This window comes from Oscarella lobularis, chromosome 5 (assembly GCF_947507565.1).
Source record: "Oscarella lobularis chromosome 5, ooOscLobu1.1, whole genome shotgun sequence".
NCBI lineage: Eukaryota > Metazoa > Porifera > Homoscleromorpha > Homosclerophorida > Oscarellidae > Oscarella > Oscarella lobularis.
The window spans coordinates 3,368,206-3,386,283 of NC_089179.1; the positions used below are offsets into that span (position 1 = coordinate 3,368,206).

General features: G+C 46.3%; 2 protein-coding genes and 1 long non-coding RNA gene across 4 annotated transcripts; 1 reads left to right on the top strand and 2 right to left on the bottom strand.

Moving 5' to 3' along the window:
- Positions 1-6: 6 nt before the first annotated feature.
- LOC136187689 (uncharacterized) lies at positions 7-717 on the top strand. The gene is made up of 2 exons (XR_010669949.1): positions 7-114; positions 166-717. It is a non-coding gene; the product is annotated as an uncharacterized lncRNA (long non-coding RNA).
- LOC136187684 (uncharacterized) lies at positions 161-7,455 on the bottom strand. The gene is made up of 22 exons (XM_065975342.1): positions 7,429-7,455; positions 7,217-7,314; positions 7,012-7,105; positions 6,860-6,922; positions 6,635-6,702; positions 6,461-6,570; positions 6,225-6,400; positions 6,015-6,159; positions 5,854-5,938; positions 5,612-5,722; positions 4,985-5,203; positions 3,993-4,394; positions 3,329-3,934; positions 2,889-3,236; positions 2,653-2,834; positions 2,553-2,597; positions 2,337-2,504; positions 2,073-2,287; positions 1,968-2,008; positions 1,819-1,915; positions 1,516-1,764; positions 161-377 (listed from the first exon to the last, which is right to left on the bottom strand). Exons 8-22 carry the CDS (start codon positions 6,126-6,128, stop codon positions 284-286), a joined length of 2,976 nt encoding a protein of 991 aa, XP_065831414.1. The 5' UTR covers positions 6,129-6,159; positions 6,225-6,400; positions 6,461-6,570; positions 6,635-6,702; positions 6,860-6,922; positions 7,012-7,105; positions 7,217-7,314; positions 7,429-7,455; the 3' UTR covers positions 161-283.
- A 522-nt stretch (positions 7,456-7,977) lies between these two features.
- LOC136187683 (uncharacterized) lies at positions 7,978-18,068 on the bottom strand. Of its 2 annotated transcripts, none has more exons than XM_065975341.1 (28): positions 18,007-18,068; positions 17,501-17,774; positions 17,408-17,450; positions 16,527-17,247; positions 16,060-16,479; positions 15,069-15,998; positions 14,779-15,019; positions 14,588-14,730; positions 14,100-14,531; positions 13,999-14,049; positions 13,549-13,947; positions 13,428-13,496; positions 12,937-13,377; positions 12,090-12,887; positions 11,795-12,038; positions 11,608-11,744; positions 11,114-11,545; positions 11,003-11,053; positions 10,554-10,952; positions 10,076-10,501; positions 9,645-9,995; positions 9,407-9,588; positions 9,305-9,349; positions 9,089-9,256; positions 8,823-9,037; positions 8,726-8,766; positions 8,576-8,672; positions 7,978-8,523 (listed from the first exon to the last, which is right to left on the bottom strand). In XM_065975341.1, exons 4-28 carry the CDS (start codon positions 16,663-16,665, stop codon positions 8,229-8,231), a joined length of 7,146 nt encoding a protein of 2,381 aa, XP_065831413.1. In that variant the 5' UTR covers positions 16,666-17,247; positions 17,408-17,450; positions 17,501-17,774; positions 18,007-18,068; the 3' UTR covers positions 7,978-8,228. The 2 variants fall into 2 exon arrangements, with proteins under 2 accessions (XP_065831413.1, XP_065831412.1); XM_065975340.1 differs by having other exon boundaries at positions 17,308-17,450.
- Positions 18,069-18,078: the final 10 nt, after the last annotated feature.

Sequence of the window (18,078 nt, forward strand, 5' to 3'; positions counted from 1 at the left end):
AAGGGAAATTTGGGACAACAAGGACCTCAGGGAGAAAACTGTACCTTACATTCGATGAACTGGCAACAGTGCGTCTGGAATCGATACAACAACGAAAACATAGGTCTCATACAGGTGATTTATCCAGAAACAAAATGTACGTGCTCTAAAATAGCTTGGGATTAGGAATGTGCATTTACGAAGCGTCACTCGTCTACCTCTCTTAGAGTAGCGTATGCTGGAAATACGAGAGTCCATTGCAGTGCTGCTAAATCTCCATGCTGCGGACGTTGGTACATTACTTTCAATGGAAGCGAATGCGCCGGACCAGCGACAATTGAAGGCGTCGTGCACGTTTACACCAACGAAGTTTCTCTGCATCGTCAAATCGAAGGTTTCTGTGAAAACATTCCGTCTGGATTAATAAGTGTAGCCGTTCATATCGGAAACTGTCGCGATCACCCAAAAGTTGATCGTGGTTCTGGGGGGCATTCTGTCTCTCGTATAATGATAGAAGAATACCCACCACGTCAAAAAACTGATTAAACTCGATCACATTAGATATACTTTCGCATAGGCGTCTCTCTTAGGCGAAAGAAAAAGGAATTGTATGTGTTACCCTCAAGTCATTGCTGTTAGTTATTTTGGCCGTTGTGATCATTATAGCATGCAGTAGGTAGCAACATTTTTTCGTGCAGTTTTAGAGATTGTCAATAAAGTGTCGACATTTCAATATTACGTCAGATTCAATACAACGTCATTGTTTCGATCGACTGAAAGACACAGTAGATGAAACAGTTCGTTTAGCAAAAGAAACTTTTGCTGCTCAAGGGTTGAAGGCATGAGGGTCGATCGTAAGGAATCTTACTGGATAGAAGAGTCCTTCGCGTCTCGCGGCCTTGCCTTATTCGAACGTCTTGCGCAGGAGTCCAAAAACACACGGAATCTGGTCGGAGCGAAGAGATTTTCAACAGTAATCGTTCTAAAGTCAAATGGGGACCCCGTTCGTTGTAAAGACTCGACGCGCGTGAGAGAGAGACTTCAGGACCGAGGTCTTGGCGTTGCATTGAGACCAGGAGAGATTCTGACCATGTGATTCCATTCGACAGTTCAGCGTAATTTGTTAGGGGCCCCGAAAACTCCTCTACCGCTCCCTACGCGTTAGAGCCTGCCTTATATTGACGAACAACCGATCGAATCACTGCCGACACAAAAAAGGCGCTCGTAAAACAGCATTTGTTGGCGAGCAAATTTTGTCATCGTGTCCCGGAAATAGGCCAAGCGGCCCGGATACGATCAAAAACTAAATTCCCAACCACGTTCCACATAATTCTGCTAAAATAATAACTAACAGCAATGACTGAATGAAAGACCTAACTTAAAGTAACACATACGATTCCTATTTCTTTCGCCTATGCGAAAGAGGATGGTGAACTAACTCAAAGACTCATCACATCAAGCAGCAGCCATGCACCGTGACAGGCACCGGTTTAGACAGTAGTTTCTCTCGTTATTAGGGAGCCGCAACCAACATACCTAATATCCGTTCCGTCGCCGGCGCGTTTCGTACCACTGGCAGAGTTGACCTCAGGAGTCTCTCCAGATGCTTCCGTACCCGACTCCCTTGTTTCCATGCCCTGAAAAGGGTACAAAGATGCAGTATCAAGATCGATGTATTTGTTCAGGCTTTCTGCTTCAAGAACTTGTCCCAGCTTCCGAGAAATAACACTGAAAGCTGGACGCTTTTCAGGATCAGTGCGCCAACATTCGGACATCAGTTCGTATCTAAAAAAATTACAGATGAATCGCTGAATAATTTAATCAAAACAAAAGACACACAGTTCTTCGGAACAGTTACTGGGGCGATTTAGACGGTTGCCTTCGAGAAGATGCGACTGCAGTTCTTTAGTCACAATGCACGGGTAAGGAAATCCACCTGCAAAGCAAAACCTTCAAAATTTTAATTAAAGCAAGCCGCATTCTTATACCCAAGGTGCATATTTCCCACACGACAACTCCAAACGACCACCTAAAAATAAAACACACGAAAGAAAATTTAGTTTAGCCAGGATGAAACTGAATCAAACTTTTACACATCGCTTTTCTCGGTGAAGAGACGGTGAGTAATAGCTTCGATGGACATCCATCGCAGTGGGAGACGCCTTGCAGTCTTTTGACTGTATTGGCCATCCTCGTAGACGGCTCTTGTCAGTCCAAAATCGGAAACTTTGAGTAGTTCTTTCTCGCAGACGAGCACGTTCCTGCAGGCCAAATCGCGATGAACCAAACCCTTTCCACTCAAATAACCCTGCCAGGTCAAAAGTTACAGCAACTAAAGAAAGCGGCTTGTTCTATACCATTCCCGATGAAATTTGCCAGGCAAATAAAAGAAGATCGGAAGTCGTAAAATTCAACGCCATATTCTCATCATGCTTGTCGACATCTTTAGCCTTGTCTGAAATACTTTCCTTCTCCTTCTCCTCATCTTCATTCTGCTTCCCTCTTTCTTCAGAATCGGGAGACGGCTATACACAGCAAATCAACATTTTCCCATGAATAGCTTGAGCACTTGCCTCCGAGTCGACAACGCTGTTCAATACAGAGCGACGTCTATCCGACTGAAAATAACGAGTAAGATAATTAAATAAAATGCCTGTTTACTTCGATACATACTATAGCATGTCTTCCTCTTGCAAGGTACTTAAGTAGATCACCGTGACAGCAGTATTCCACAATCAAGGACAACGGCTGGCTTCTCGTTATGCACGCAACCATGCTCACGATATGTTGATGCTGCCCGACTCGTTTCATTAAATAGATTTCTTCCAAAAACTCATCCTCAAGCTGATGTTTTCCTTTAGAGTAAAGAGAAGAAGGAATGAGAAGGCTTGGGGTACCTGCATTCTTACCCTTATGCATTTTACACGCGACGAACGACTTGTTCCTGTTTCGATGTCGCATTCTCTTCCACTGCGATGAAGGCCTATGCAAGAGTTGTGCTTTATGCACGACGCCAAAAAGCCCTTCGCCTATCTTCTCCAAAAGCATCACGTCGTCGTGATTGATTTCCCATTCATCGGGTCTCCTGCAGGGATCGGGCGGGGATTTGGGCGCAAGCGAACTCTGAGACCCCGCTGAGCGATATTCGCCACTGTTGCAGCGGACGTAGACAGCGATGGCAATGACGATAAGTAAGACTAAGAACACGAACGAGCCGACGACAGACAAAATGATAGTGAGTTGTGAAATCTGCGAATCTGCAAGACAAAGACAAGCGATAAGACGGACCCCAAACATTATTGCTGCAGATCAAACTCCGGCAATAAGTCATACATAGTACGACGCGTACCTTGGCAGTGCGTCCCGTTGCCCATATAGCCATCTTCACATTCATCAATAACAGTGCCCCAGCCGGGACAACACGTGTCCAGGAATGGGACGTCCTTGTTGTTTGTACACATTTCATTACGGTCATTCGTGTCATTACCGTCGTTCCTTCTATTACCAATCACTTGGACCTCAGCGAGACTCAGAGGGCCCTTTCCAAGGAGGTGAACGCGAACGAAGCGGACATTTTTGACTGTCTTCGAAAATGTGTAGAATCGGGTATTCGTGCCACCGGGAAAATTTTTCGTAGCCAGCGTAGCTTCGTCTGAGTTTCGCAGCGTGACGTTGAAATTGACAAGAAGTGTCATGCAGCAGTCAACGCGATTGAACACGAGAACGCAGTGGACAGTACGCGAGACTTGAAGATCGACCTGCCACCAGGCTTGCTGGTCGTCGTTTGTGTGCGTGACAGGGCAGTTCCCATCGTAGAAGTCGCCCTCCGCGTTACCGTCGACGGCTGCAGAAGCGAATGCAGGACACCCCCTCCCAGAGTCGGTGGAGCTTTGAGCTGCAGGGCTAAATAGGGCTAAGTTTCTTCTGAAGATGAAATTATCTCCTATATATAGACCTAAAAAGAATAATTAAGTTAAGTAAACTAGATCTGGTTACGAGCATTCACGTCTCACCGTACACTTCGACTTCTGCCAGACTGAGACGTTCTCTTCCGCGAAGCTGAATTCGAACGTAGCGAACTCCAAAAAGTACGGGATACAGTGGATAGAACATCCCTTCTTCAGCCTCCGAGTCGTGAAAGCTTCTCAAGACGTTGTGAGATTGATCCTTCAGTATGACGTCGAAGTTGGAGAGACGCTCCATGCAGCAGTCGATGCGATTGAAAACAATTACTAAATGGACGAGTGAATTGTTGATCAATTTGACTTCCCACCACGCGTTAGAATCGTGCAACGTGTGAGTGACTGACCCATGCCAGTACACGCCGTCTCTGTTTCCGTCGATGGCTCTTGAGGAGTCCGAGTAATTAAAGGTAGAGCTCTGCGAAGATGTTCCATAAACTGCCAAATTGATGTCTAAAGAACACCGTAAGCGCAAATTTTAGTGCAGCGATGTCTCTATAAGGTGACGCGCCAATGTACTACATCCTATAGACACCCTAGGGAGGCTATACAAGGAGTGACGGCACTCTAAGCCGGAATGACGAGACACGAGGGGAAAGTTGGTCCTCACTATGAAGTCTCATGCGGTCTGCACCGTCTCAGGGCCGCCTTCCGGGCTCCCTGGGACGTCAGTCAAGAGTACAAATTTAGAACCTAAATATTAATCACTTCCCGCGCACATTGCCAACTGCCACCTGCGCCTCGTTCGCTGCGTGTCTAAAAAATTCAAAATTTGCGCTCAAACGTCACCAGACTAAGCTCTCGATTTGGAAGCGAATCTTGTGCGCCAGACGGCGAAACGACGACGATAAGAGCGACAGAAATGCGGAGAAGAAACAATTAACGGTGACATCCGCAAAATAACGCCTTCTAAAGCCGGTGGAACTCGGTCTATACGGTTTGGAATAAACAACAGTTACTTTACTCGGATCATGCGGAGACGGGGTACCCGTTCCTCTGCCGTGCACGCCTCCGGGGTCGGGCCGGCTTATCATAACATTCACCTCGCCCTTCAACGCTGGCAACGGCGACGACGACGAGAAAAGTCCTTAACAACGAGACGATTTGTCGACTCTCGCGCTTCTTCGATGTACGGTCAACGGAGTTAACCGAACAACCGCTGTCCGAGTAGCGATAGACAACGGCGAGTGAAATGAAGAAGACGACAATAAATGCGCAAACAACAGACAAATGCGAAGGCAACGTCGCATCCCTTTTCGCACCTGTGTGAGTCAAGAGTGCAAGTTTAGATTCTGATGATAATCAATTAAACGGCTCTACTTGTCTAAGAAAAGCCTCTAAATTGGTTAAAGTGTCGCCTAGTACAGGGATCACCAGAGCAAGAGTTCGATTCGGAAGCGATTATTTTGCCCAAAATATCAGGGATATAATAGGATAAACGTTGTGGTCTATTTTTGCACGAGCAAAGGACAACCCATTCAAGACGAGCTCCCTCCCGACCCTTTTAGTTGCCGTTTCAGCGAGGTCTTTTTGCCATAACGGTTTAATTAAAGAAGGAAAGCGCTAAAAGGGAGACATGCTGCTAGATGCGTTTTCATTTCGCAAGGGGAAGTGGTACGCGATGGAGCGGCTACTTTGATGCGTGTGCACGAAAAACAAATCGGCCGTACCTTCTGCACGAGATCCAGTCACAGCTGCGACCGAAGGTAGCCCTCGTGACAATGATGACAACTCGGAAAAATAACGAAAGTCAATCTCCAAACGCTCCTCGCCTTTGGCACCTAAGAGAGACGAGAACCTAAGAAAGCAGCGACTCGCGCTATTTCGAACTATTTAAAACTCAGCTTTATCATAATAATTAAAAGACTAGCATCTTCACAAAATGTTGCAACGACCTTGCACAATCCTTCACCTTGCAGCGGACTGTTCGTAGTAAAAGCGTACAATTCTCGACCGGACGCGTTCGGTCCATCAACGACGTTCAATTCATTACTCGTCTAGATAAAGTCAGTTCATTAGCGAAGGCTTTAGGCAATTACTAAGGCCTTAAACTATCATTGCGGTTTGCCTCACCTCCACAGACGTCGCCAGAGGAAGCGCTCGATTTTGGAGCGAATCGTGTCCGCGAGACGGCGAAACGACGGCGACAAGAGCGACGAAGACGCCGAGAAGCGAAAGCGGTAGCATTTGCAAGCAGAAGCCAAAGTAAGAGCGACGCCTAAGTTCAGCACGTATAGTGTTAATTCGTTCAAAGACGACGTATGCACATATGTACTTCAGTACCTGAGAAACGTGAGTGCACCGGGTTCGGATCTCCGAACAAACTTGTGAGCTGGAAGTTCTGCCGAAGTGGTCGGAGCGGCGGTTGGAACGCGTTTGATTTGTGCCGTTAGAAGGTCGGGCAATAAACGATCGAGGTCTCGTTTTCAATCTTTCTACGGCTCCTCCCCGTTTCGTACCTAGAGAGATGAACGCAGTGTAGGATAAATACATGAAAACGATCCTGATCTATTATTAACTGTCGCGGGATGCGTAAAGTCCCAGAACTGCGCCTCCCCTCCCGGCGCCGCGGCCCTCAACCCTTTTGGCTGCCGTTTTAACCATAACAGTTTAAAAATGAGAGGACGCCCTAAAAGGGAGAGACGCCGCTAAATGCATATTGCGAGGGAAGTGATACGTGATGGGGCGGATACTTTTGACATATGACCGCGATGATTTCCAACTCGATACTCAATTTCCAAATGCGTCTCGCGTTTGGCACCTATGAGAGAGACCAGACCCAATTTAGTACTCGGAAGTCTTTTTACAATTAGGCTTGACGTCGTGTTCAAACATAGACGCGTTAGTTAGGGAAATTGACATCCAACCGTGCTGTACTCTTGTTGGCTGGAAGATAAAGGGGGAGGGGGTGCTCTAACCTTCCCCTTATTGGTCCAATAATTCATGATGTTCTGTGCGTCCTTTCGGCAACGAGCTCATTGCTGAAACAACAGAGATAACGTTAGTGGAAGTAACATCTCCCCAAGTCCGCGAAACGTATATACAATCCGCGATATTACTAAGGACGTACTTCAAGAAGCTGAAGGGTTCCAAAAAGACATTCTTTGAAAAGCGTAAGTCCGGAACCGGCGGTGCAAAAAGCATATAGATATAGATATATATTCCTGAAAGAGAAGCAGGGCGTCTAGTTTATTTTCGCAGACAGCTTTTTTACATAACGGTTCAAAGTAGTCTGATCATAGATAGAAAATATTTTCTATCTATGGTCTGATCACCTGCACGAGATTCAGTCGACTAGTATAACTTGATTAGTGATCGAATGATGACCCGCGTTCGTTCTGGCGGCTCAGGGAAGCGTTCCTTATAAACGAGACTGCATTCTTAATCAACGGTTCAGAAATTTGCGCTGGTGAGTGCCCACTGGGGGGAAGGGAAGCCCCAAAGGCTCGACGTGGCCACTACCGACGACTGTTGGTAGGTCGAGTACCTTGACGACAATTGGATTTGTCCAGGGAAAAGTAAGGCTTCGCGCGAGAAACGGCGTTCTTTTTCAGGAGATCGAAATTGCGAGTCCCGTATGCGAGAGGAGCACGTGTAGAAAATCATAACGAGAAATTCGTGGCCCAAGTCATTCCCTGAGCTGCCATCGAAGGAGAGCCACGAAACACAACAGTGCAGAATCCAATCTTATAGCAACAGCACTCTACGACAAGTAATCAACAGTAATCGTTCTAAAGTAAAATGGGAGCGCCCGTTCGTCGTAAAGACTCCATACGCGTGAGAGAGACTTCAGGACCGAGGTCTCGGCGTTGCATTGAGACCAGGAGAGATTCCGAGCATGAGATTCCATTCGACAGTTCAGCGGCCCCGCTACGGCGCCACCGCCTACGCGTTAGAGCTTGCCTTATATTGACAAAGAACCGATCCGGCCGACACAAAAAGGCGCAGCATTTGTTGGCGAGCAAATTTTGTCATTGTGTTCCGGAAATAGGCCAAGCGGCCCGGATACGGTCAAAAACTAAATTCCAACTCGCAATTACGTGATACAGAACGGGGCAAACAACCACGTTCCGCAAAATTCTTTTTGGTCTGTGTGACAAACACTAAAACTCCACGAAAAAATGATGCTGCTACTGCATGCTAAAATAATAACTAACAGCAATGACTGAAAGAAAGACCTAACATACGATTCCTATTTCTTTCGCCTATGCGAAAGAGGATGGTGAACTAACTCAAAGACTCATCACATCAAGCATGCAGCAGCCATGCACCGTGACAGGCACCGGTTTAGACAGTAGTTTCTCTCGTTATTAGGGAGCCGCAACCAACATACCTAATGCCCGTTCCGTCGCCGGCGCGTTTCGTACCACTCGCAGAGTTGACTTCAGGAGTCTCTCCAGATGCTTCCGATCCCGACTCCCTTGTTTCCATGCCCTGAAAAGGGTACAAAGATGCAGTATCAAGATCGATGTATTTGTTCAGGCTTTCTGCTTCAAGAACTTTTCCCAGCTTCCGAGAAAGAACCCTGAAAGCTGGACGCTTTTCAGGATCAGTGCGCCAACATTCGGACATCAGTTCGTATCTAAAAAATTACAGATGAATCGCTGAATAATCTAATCAATTAAAAGACACACAGTTCAACGGAACAGTTACTGGGGCGATTTAGACGGTTGCCTTCGAGAAGATGCGACTGCAGTTCTTTAGTCACAATGCACGGGTAAGGAAATCCACCTGCAAAGCAAAACCTTCGAAATTTTAATTAAAGCCAAGCCACATTCTTATACCCAAGGTGCATATTTCCCACACGACAACTCCAAACGACCACCTACAAATTAAAACAAACTTTTGTTTAGCCAGGATGAAACTGAATCAAATTTTTACACGTCGCTTTTCTCGGTGAAGAGACGGTGAGTAATAGCTTCGATGGACATCCATCGAAGTGGGAGACGCCTTGCAGTCTTTTGACTGTATTGGCCGTCCTCGTAGACGGCTCTTGCAAGTCCAAAATCAGAAACTTTAAGCAGTTCGTTCTCGCAGACGAGCACGTTCCTGCAGGCCAAATCGCGATGAACCAAACCCTTTCCACTCAAATAACCCTGCCAGGTCAAAATTTACAGCAACTAAAGAAAGCGGCTTGTTCTATATACCATTCCCGATGCAATTTGCCAGGCAAATAACAGGAGATCGGAAGTCGTAAAATTAAACTCCATATTCTCATCATGCTTGTCGACATCTTCAGCCTTGTCTGAAATACTTTCCTTCTCCTTCTCCTCATCTTCATTCTGCTTCCTTCTTTCTTCAGAATCGGGAGACGGCTATACACAGCAAATAAACATTTTCCCATGAATAGCTTGAGCACTTGCCTCCGAGTCGATAACACTGTTCAATACAGAGCGACGTCTATCCGACTGAAAAAGCGAGTAAGATAATTAATAAATAAAATGCCTGTTTACTTCGATACATACTGTAGCATGTCTTCCTCTCGCAAGGTAGTTAAGTAGATCGCCGTGACAGCAGTATTCCACAATCAAGCACAACGGTTGGCATCTCGTTATACACGCAACCATGCTCACGATATGTTGATGCTGCCCGACTCGTTTCATTAAATAGATTTCTTCCAAAAACTCATCCTCAAGCTGATGTTTTCCTTTAGAGTAAAGAGAAGAAGGAATGAGAAGGCTTGGGGTATACCTGCATTCTTACCCTTATTCATTTTACATGCGACGAACGAATTGTTGTTACTGTTTCGATGTCGTATTCTCTTCCACTGCGATGAAGGCCTATGCAAGAGTTGTGCTTTATGCACGACGCCAAAAAGACCTTCGCCTATCTTCTCCAGAAGCATCACGTCGTCGTGATTGATTTCCCATTCATCGGGTCTCCTGCAGGGATCGGGCGGGGATTTGGGCGCAGGCGAACTTTGAGACTCCGCTGAGCGATATTCGCCACTGTTGCAGCGGACGTAGACAGCGATGGCAATGACGATAAGTAAGACTAAGAACACGAACGAGCCGACGACAGACAAAATGATAGTGAGTTGCGAAATCTGCGAATCTGCAAGACAAAGACAAGCGATAAGACGGACCCCAAACATTATTGCTGCAGATCAAACTCCGGCAGCGTGTAAGTCATACTTAGGACGGGGACAGGTGTAGGACCTTGGCAGTGGGTCCCGTTGCCGGTAAAGCTATCGTTGCATTCGCACTGGTACGATCCAATAGTATTTCTGCACGTTGCGTAGTCATAGCAATTGTTATCCTCCTTCCTGCTACACTCATTCACGTCCGTACAATTCTTTCCATCACCAGTGAAGCCGCTCAGGCACGTGCACTCAAACGAGCCATCTGTATTAGTACAATCTGCTTCCCAGCGACACTGACCTGGTATTTCACACTCGTTAATATCTGCGCAAAACGACACATCGGGAGCCGATCCATCGGAGTCAGCCAATTCGCCTCTAGTCCAGCCCTCGCCGCACTCGCATTCGTATGAAAACAATACATTTTTGCACTCCGAGTTTTCATGACAACTATAAGATTTGTTGTAACATTCATCGAAATCTAAACAAACAAGTTCGCTATAATTAATGAAGAATAAAGCCATCTCCTATACCCAAAACTGCTGGAATTACGCACACACTTTGCATCTTGTCCTCGCAATTCCTTGCATTCCAAGAACCATTTTTCGCAGCTACACAGCTGAGCAAGATCTTCATCAAAGAACTTACGTTTCCTTCTGATCTAAATTTAGAATAATCGAACGAAGAACCGTCAGCCCAAACGTGGAAGCCTTCATTGTCGACATCATTCAGGCCAATCCAAGCCTCGTTTGCACCCAGAAAATCAGAAAAGACGCTGTGTTCTTGAGCAGAATGAATGCTAGCAAGAGAGCCATTGCCTTGGCTCAATTGCTGGCAGTCCGCCAAGGACTCCCGCCACGTCTTCAAAGTGGGAAATCGTTTGAAGCACCGGTTGCCAATCTTTCTCCAATCACTCTGACACATGTAGACATCTAAGACATATGTCAAAATAAAGACCCATACAAAACGTTAAAACACTAACAATCTAAAGAATGTTTAAAAGAAGCTGCAGCATTTGAGCCATCTAACACTTCTAAAGACAAAAGTATAAACACATACCAGACAAAGTCTTACTTTGCTCCAGCAAGCTAACTTTTGCAGATGTATCCAGCTTTGGTAGTGCAGTTCGAAACAGACCAAGTGAAGTCACGTCCGTCGAATCCAAATGCAACGCATTCGCCGTTCTCGTATCTTGGCTCGTACTTAGCCCACCGGGTAAAAGTGACGGGTGGACCGTGAAGCCGCCGAAACGCACTCGACGTATTGTCGTAAACCAATCCAATCCAATATATTGGCCCCGTCATCGATGACGTTTCTTTCGCGACGAAGGCGTTCTCATGAATGCTGCTTATGGAAGCTAGCTCAGCCCCGCGGCTTTTGCACTTTTGATCTGCGACTGTTAGTGAGAGCGGCTTATCGTGGTCACTAGACAAATAGTAGCAGGCGTCTTTGAAGTAAAGCTCGTCTTTTCGACACCGATGACGGAAAGGCGCTCTAAGTAGGCGCGCTCTGTTGCTAAAATCAACTAGAAAAAAGAAAGCAACCGGGTACTTGAATTAAGGACGTCAAGTCGTTGCTATAGTTTACCGAGAGCAAGTTTGCATAATCTTTTTAATTTGAGGTTTACGCAGTCGACCGTCTTCCAGTAGCCAGTGCGAGAATCGATAGCAACGCACTCGCGACGATTGCTAAAACGAGGTTCTCCACTCGCCCACAGAGCATACCTGCACACGCATATATTATATAAACAGTTTCACAGCGTAACTATGCCTACGTCATTGGATCTCCATTGAGCCATTGGAATTCATCAGCATTCCTCCTTCGAGTCAAGCCAATCCAGACGTCGGTATCTTCGCCCGCGAGAAGAGACAATACGAAAGCCTGCTCGTGAGGACTGCTAATGCTGACAAGGCTCTTGGAGCTGCATCCCTTATCCCACTCAGTGTCATCAAAGTCGTAAGACTTCTTAGAAACAGTATAGCAATAGTCGGCGTAGAGATACCACCCTTTGGGACAATCTAAATTAAAATTAAATATTTAATCATTTATCGCGATGTCGTTTTCTTTACATTCGTTCTCTTTACAAGTCACTTCCGCTTCCTTGCTGCAAGATCGACTGCGCTCCTTTTCGCAACGAATAAACCAAGTTTCGTTTCTTTTGCAACGCGCATAAGACTTGGTCGGCGAAAGAAGGCCTCGTCGCCTCGCCGTGACGGCCACGGCTTTTTGGTAGCCTAACGGACGACAGACGACATTCGCATCGTCTAAGTACCATTCGTCGCCGCACACGACGTTCCACGATCCACCGAAATAAATTTCGACTCTTCCCTCGCTCTCACGTAAACCGTCGAGAAGTCGTACTTTCCCGTCACGGTTTTTACAATCGAGAGAGAGATGAAAACAGTTCTTATCTTGGAACTCTGTGAAAGTGCACTCGTCAAGTGACTTCACGTCTCGGGCACAGCTCATGGAAACACCAAAAAGAGGAGCAGAAAACAATCTTCGGAATTTTCCTTTATTATATCCCAAACTTCTGCACAAGTTGTCAGCATGGGAATAAGACCAAGAATAATCAACGGTGCACAGGTCTCTCCACGAGCCCCCAATTTGAATTTCGACGGCATTATTAACAGTTTTTGAGAAACGTACGTCAATTGAGCCAATGTCACTGGCCTGACAGGAAATGAATTCGCCCCTACCAAACATGAATCCGCGATACTCAGTGTAACCCGTATTTACGCAGGCTCCAGCCGCCATGGCCTCGTTACTGCCCCTTGAGATGCAAAAGGGTGTCCATGCCTTCACGTGGAACATTTTGAGGCGCTGGCGATTACCAGTCACTCCCACGAGACGAGAAACCGCAAACGCTAATTAAACAATTAAAAAGATCTGCTTTTAGTGATGCGAGAGTCTTACGCTGGCTCTTCGGCTGCTTCTCGCAGATGAATTCGTGCTGGTCTGAACAGGAAACGGCTCTGCCAAACGTGATCGTGACATCGTTTTCGAGGCGTTCGACAATGACCGTCGCACATAGGGGACCTTTCAAGCTATCCCATCGGGAGGCATCCCTGCTAAAGGGCAAACCATTCGACCATCGATAGTTATACCGAGTGTCTTCCGCTGCAGCAGGCGTGCGTATTAGACCCAAAAATAGCTCTATTCTTCCAAATCCAAGCCACCGAATATGCGCAACTTTCCGGAGATAATCCTCAAGATCCGATTCGTCTTCTTTGCTCCCGATAGAGAAGAGCGTCGCTCCTCGATTGGAGCACTCCGTTTCCGCGTCAAACCAATTCGAAGACGCCGATGAAATTAAGAGACACGAAAAGCGGGTGCACTCAAAAGGAAACGGACAGTCTAAAAGTCATTTAGTACACAAAACTATGAGGTCTATACTATCGACGTACCTTTGCACGCCGAAAAGGTTTTTGTGCACGCCGTTGCTTCGTGACAGGTATCGACTTTGTTCAAACAAACTACAGAGGTAAATGAGGGTACTAAATCTATGATAGTGAAAGTTACTCTTACCGGAAAATGCTGGAATCACGCACACACTTTGCTTCTCCTCCTCACAGTTGCTTGCTTTCCAATACCCTTCTCCATTCAAAGCTACACAGCTGTGCGAGATTTTCATTGAAGAATTCTTTTTTTCTGCTGAACTCCAGGTGACATAGGCAAACGGAGAGCCATCTGCCCAAACGTAGAAGCCGTCGTTGTCAATGTCATTTAGACCGATCCAAGCATCGCTCGTGACGAGCAAATTAGAAAGAGCGCTCTGTTCTTCAACAGAACGAACGCTAGCGAGAGAGCCATTGCTATGGCTCAATTGGCACTTAACCAGAGACTTTCGCCACGTCTTCAAAGCGTCAAATCGTTTGAAGCACCGGTCGCCAATATTCAACCAATCACTTGGACATGTGTAGACATCTAAAAACAATCACCACAAATAGGATCCATATTAAACATCGAAACACTGACAGTTTAAAGAAGACGTGGAATTCACTTCTGCATTTGAGTTATTCAACGCCCCTAAATAAAAAAAGTAGCCATCAAAACATCCTTGAGCAGAACAAGCTCACTTTTGCAGATGTAGCCAGCTTTGGTGGTGCAGTTTGAAACAGACCAAGTGAAATCTCGTCCGTCGAATCCAAACGTAACGCATTCGCCGTTCTGAAACGTTGGCTGATACCTGGCCCACCGGGTGAAAGTGACGGGTTCGCCGTTACGCCACGTGAACGTACTCGACATATTGACGTAAACTAATCCAATCCAATAGATTGGTCCCGTCATCGCTGACGTTTCCTTTGCAATGAAGGCATTTTCGTGAATACTATTGATTGAAGCAAGTTGAGCCCCGCGGCTGTTGCACTTTTGATCAGCAAGCATCTGCGACTCCGGCTTTTCGTCATCTTTAGACAAATAATAGCAGGCGTCTTTGAAATAAAGCTCGTCCTTTCGACACTGATGATGGAAAGGCGCTTTACTTAGGCGCACTCTGTTGCTAAAATCAGCTAGAACAGCGAGAGGTACTGGAAGAACGTGAAGTGGTTGTGCTTATATAATTTACCAAGAGGTTTTTTGCATATCCTTTTTAGCATTTTAAAGCCATTATCGCTCTCGGCCGTCTTCCAATAGCCAGTGCGAGAGTCGATAGCAACGCACTTACGAAGATGGCTAAAACTCGGTTCTCCACTTGCCCACAGAGCATACCTGCACACGCATGTTAGATAGCCAGTTTCATTGCGTAATAATACGTACGTCATTCGATCTCCATTGACCCAGCGGAATCCATCAGAATACCTTCGCATCAAGCCAATCCAGACGTCGGCATCTGATTCCACGAGGAGAGACAGTATGAAAGCCTGTTCGTGAGGACTGCTAATGCTGACAAGGCTTTCGTAACTGCATCCCTTATTCCACTCCGTGTCATTAAAAGTGTACAACTTATTAGAAACGGTATAACAATAGTCGCCATAGAGGTACCACCCACTAGGACAATCTAAATAAAGCGTTTAGTCATTGCATAATCGAAATGTCGCTATATTTACACTCGTTCTCTTTGCAAGTGACTTCCGCTGCTTTGCAAGGTCGATTACTGCGCTCTTTCGCGCAATCATTCAATGATGTTTCGTTTCCATTGCAACGTACATGATACATCGTGTTGACACTCGGCAAAAGAAGGCCTCGGCGCCTCGCCGAGACAGCCACAGCTTTCTCGTAGCCTAACTGACGACAGACGACATTCGCATTGTTTACAACCCATTCGTCGTTGCACACGCCGCTCCACGAGGAAGAGAAATGAACTTCGACTCTTCCCTCGCTCTCATGCAAACCATCGACGAGTCGAACTTTCCCGTCATGGACAGAACAGGAGAGGTGATATGGAACATAGCACTTTGATCGTGACTCTGTTAAAGTGCACTCTTCAATTTCTTTTGAGGAACAGTTCATGGCAACAGCTCTTTCACTAGACCACCAACGATATAAATCATCTTCAATTACATTATCATATCCCAAACTTCTGCAAATTCCATCTAAGGCGTTACGGTTAAAAGGGAAGCATATCTCTCTCCACAAGACCCCAATTTGAAACGCGACGTCCGCCAAATATCCATCCAGAAGTACCCAATCTGAAAAAGGAAGCCTATCTCCACTTCTGGCTGAGAGACGCACGAAAATTGAGTCAACGTCACTGACACGACAGGAAACGAATCCACTCCTACCAAACGCCGTGCAGTTGCCGGGATCTAACCAGTTTGACGTACAATTATTGTAGGCACAATTTGAAGACCCCGATTTCAACGTCACGTCTAATACATCGTTGTAGCCTATTTTTTGGCAGGCATCAGCCGCTATGAGCCTGGCCTTGTCACTGCTCGTTGGCAGGCAAACGGGTGTCCACGCCCCCATGTGAAACTTCTCGAGGTGTCCACGATAAGGAGTTACTCCCACGAGACGAATTGGAAAACCCACGAATGCTAATTAATTAATTAAATAATTAATTAATAAGATTTGCTTTTTGTGATGCGTGACTCTTACGTTGGCCCTTCGGTTGCTTCTGACAAATGTATCCAAGCTGATTCGAACAGGAAATGGCTCTGCCCCACTCAATCACGCTACCGTTGGCGACAATAACCGTAGAACATACGGGATCTTTTGAATGACTCCATCCGGTGGCGTCACTGCTGAAGGGCGAACCGTCTGACCATCGATAGTTATAGGTGTCTTCCTTTGTAGCAGGCGTGCGTATTAAACCTAAATAAAGTTCCTTTCTGCTTAATTTGGGCAACTGACATCGGAGGTAATCCTCAAGATTCAATACGTCTTCTTTGTTTCGGATAGAGAAGAGAGCGCCTCCGTGCTTGGAGCACTCTGCTTGAGCGTCAAACCAATTCGACGACCCCAATGAAATAAAGAGACCCATAGAACGGGGCGTGCACTTGAAAGGAGGCGAGCAATCTAAAATACATTGAGAACAATAACTCCGGTCAACAGATCAAGTTTACCTTCACAACGAACTATCTCGCCGCTATCGAGTGCATTTGAGCCTCGCCCTTCAACGCTGGCAATGGCGACGACGAGAAAAATCCTTAACATCGCGACAATTTGTCGACTCTCGCGCTTCTTCGATGTACGTTTGGGCATCAAACAACAGTTATACTTTACTCGATGCGACGTTTACGCAAACGATCGATATTCAAACGAAGTTTCCAACTTTCTTCCTCGCCTCAGTTGGAGAGGCGGCTGCAGTGAGAAAAAAAATGCGGATGCGTATACAGCCCCGGAACCGCAAACCCGCCGAAAAGGGGATATAGGATAAACGTTGTGGTCTATTTTGTTCCTGTCTCCTGTTCGTTCGACCAATCGTAGACTAGCCTCGTACCCGCTAATCGTAGACATCTTTTGATGCTCTTAGGCAAGATTGAGTGGACGTGTAAAGGACGCAATTACGAGTCCCCCGTCCCCCATCGACCATTTGGTTGCTCGTTTAGCCACAACAGTTTAAAATGAGAGGGCGTGCTAAAAGGAGAAGACGCCCCCAAATGCGTCTTTCATATTGCAAGGGGAAGTGATAGGCGATTGGGCGGCTTTGATGCTGACCGCAGAAAAGTGCGTCAGCCAGCTGCAGTGACCATACGTAGCTCTTGTGACGACGATGACCGCGGTGACTTCCAACTCAACGACACAACGATACTCAATTTCAAAATGCGTCTCGCGGTTTGGCACCTATGAGAGACCAGACCCAATTTAGTACTCGAAAGTCTTCACAATAAGGCTTGTTCAAACATAGACGCGTCCGTTAGGGAAATTGACATCCAACCATGTTGTACGCTTCTTGGGATGACGCATACTGGAAGATAAGGGGGAGGAACCGTTTTGCTCTAACCTTCCTCTTATTGATCCAATCATTCATGATGTTATCATGAGTGCTAGAGACCGGGAAATATAAACGGGGATAAGGTTGGGTGCAGCCACATACAGTTTCAGAAAGAATGAAAATTCTTCTCCGTTTCATTGCCACATTTTTTCTCCAGAGTGGAGTCGTTGGTAATTCGCCTACGTCAGCTCAAGTAGCCCTTTTCATTTTAATTTATCCACCGATTCTCTCTAAGGGTTCTGGGAAGCGAGGGTGCCAAAGGAGATACCGGAGCACATGATCGTAGTTCTGGGTGGCTTTCTGTATCCCATATAATGATCAAAGAATATCCACCGCCACAAAACTGATTCTAGCACGCTTCCTTCTCAGAAGAACGCTAGCCGAGAATAGGTATAACTTGGTATAGTGATCGCAATGACGAGATTCTCGCTAATGACCCGCGTTCGTTCTGGGGGCTCAGGGAAGCGTTTATTATAAACGAGACTGCATTCTTAATCAACGGTTCAGAAATTTGGGCTGGTGAGTGCCCACTGGGGGGAAGGGATCGTGTAGGAGAGCCCCAAAGGCGCGACGTGGCCATTACCGACGACTGTTGGTAGGTCGAGTACCTTGAGAGGTTCGACGACAATTGGATTTGTCCAGGGAAAAGTAAGGCTTCGCGCGAGAAACGGCGTTTCATC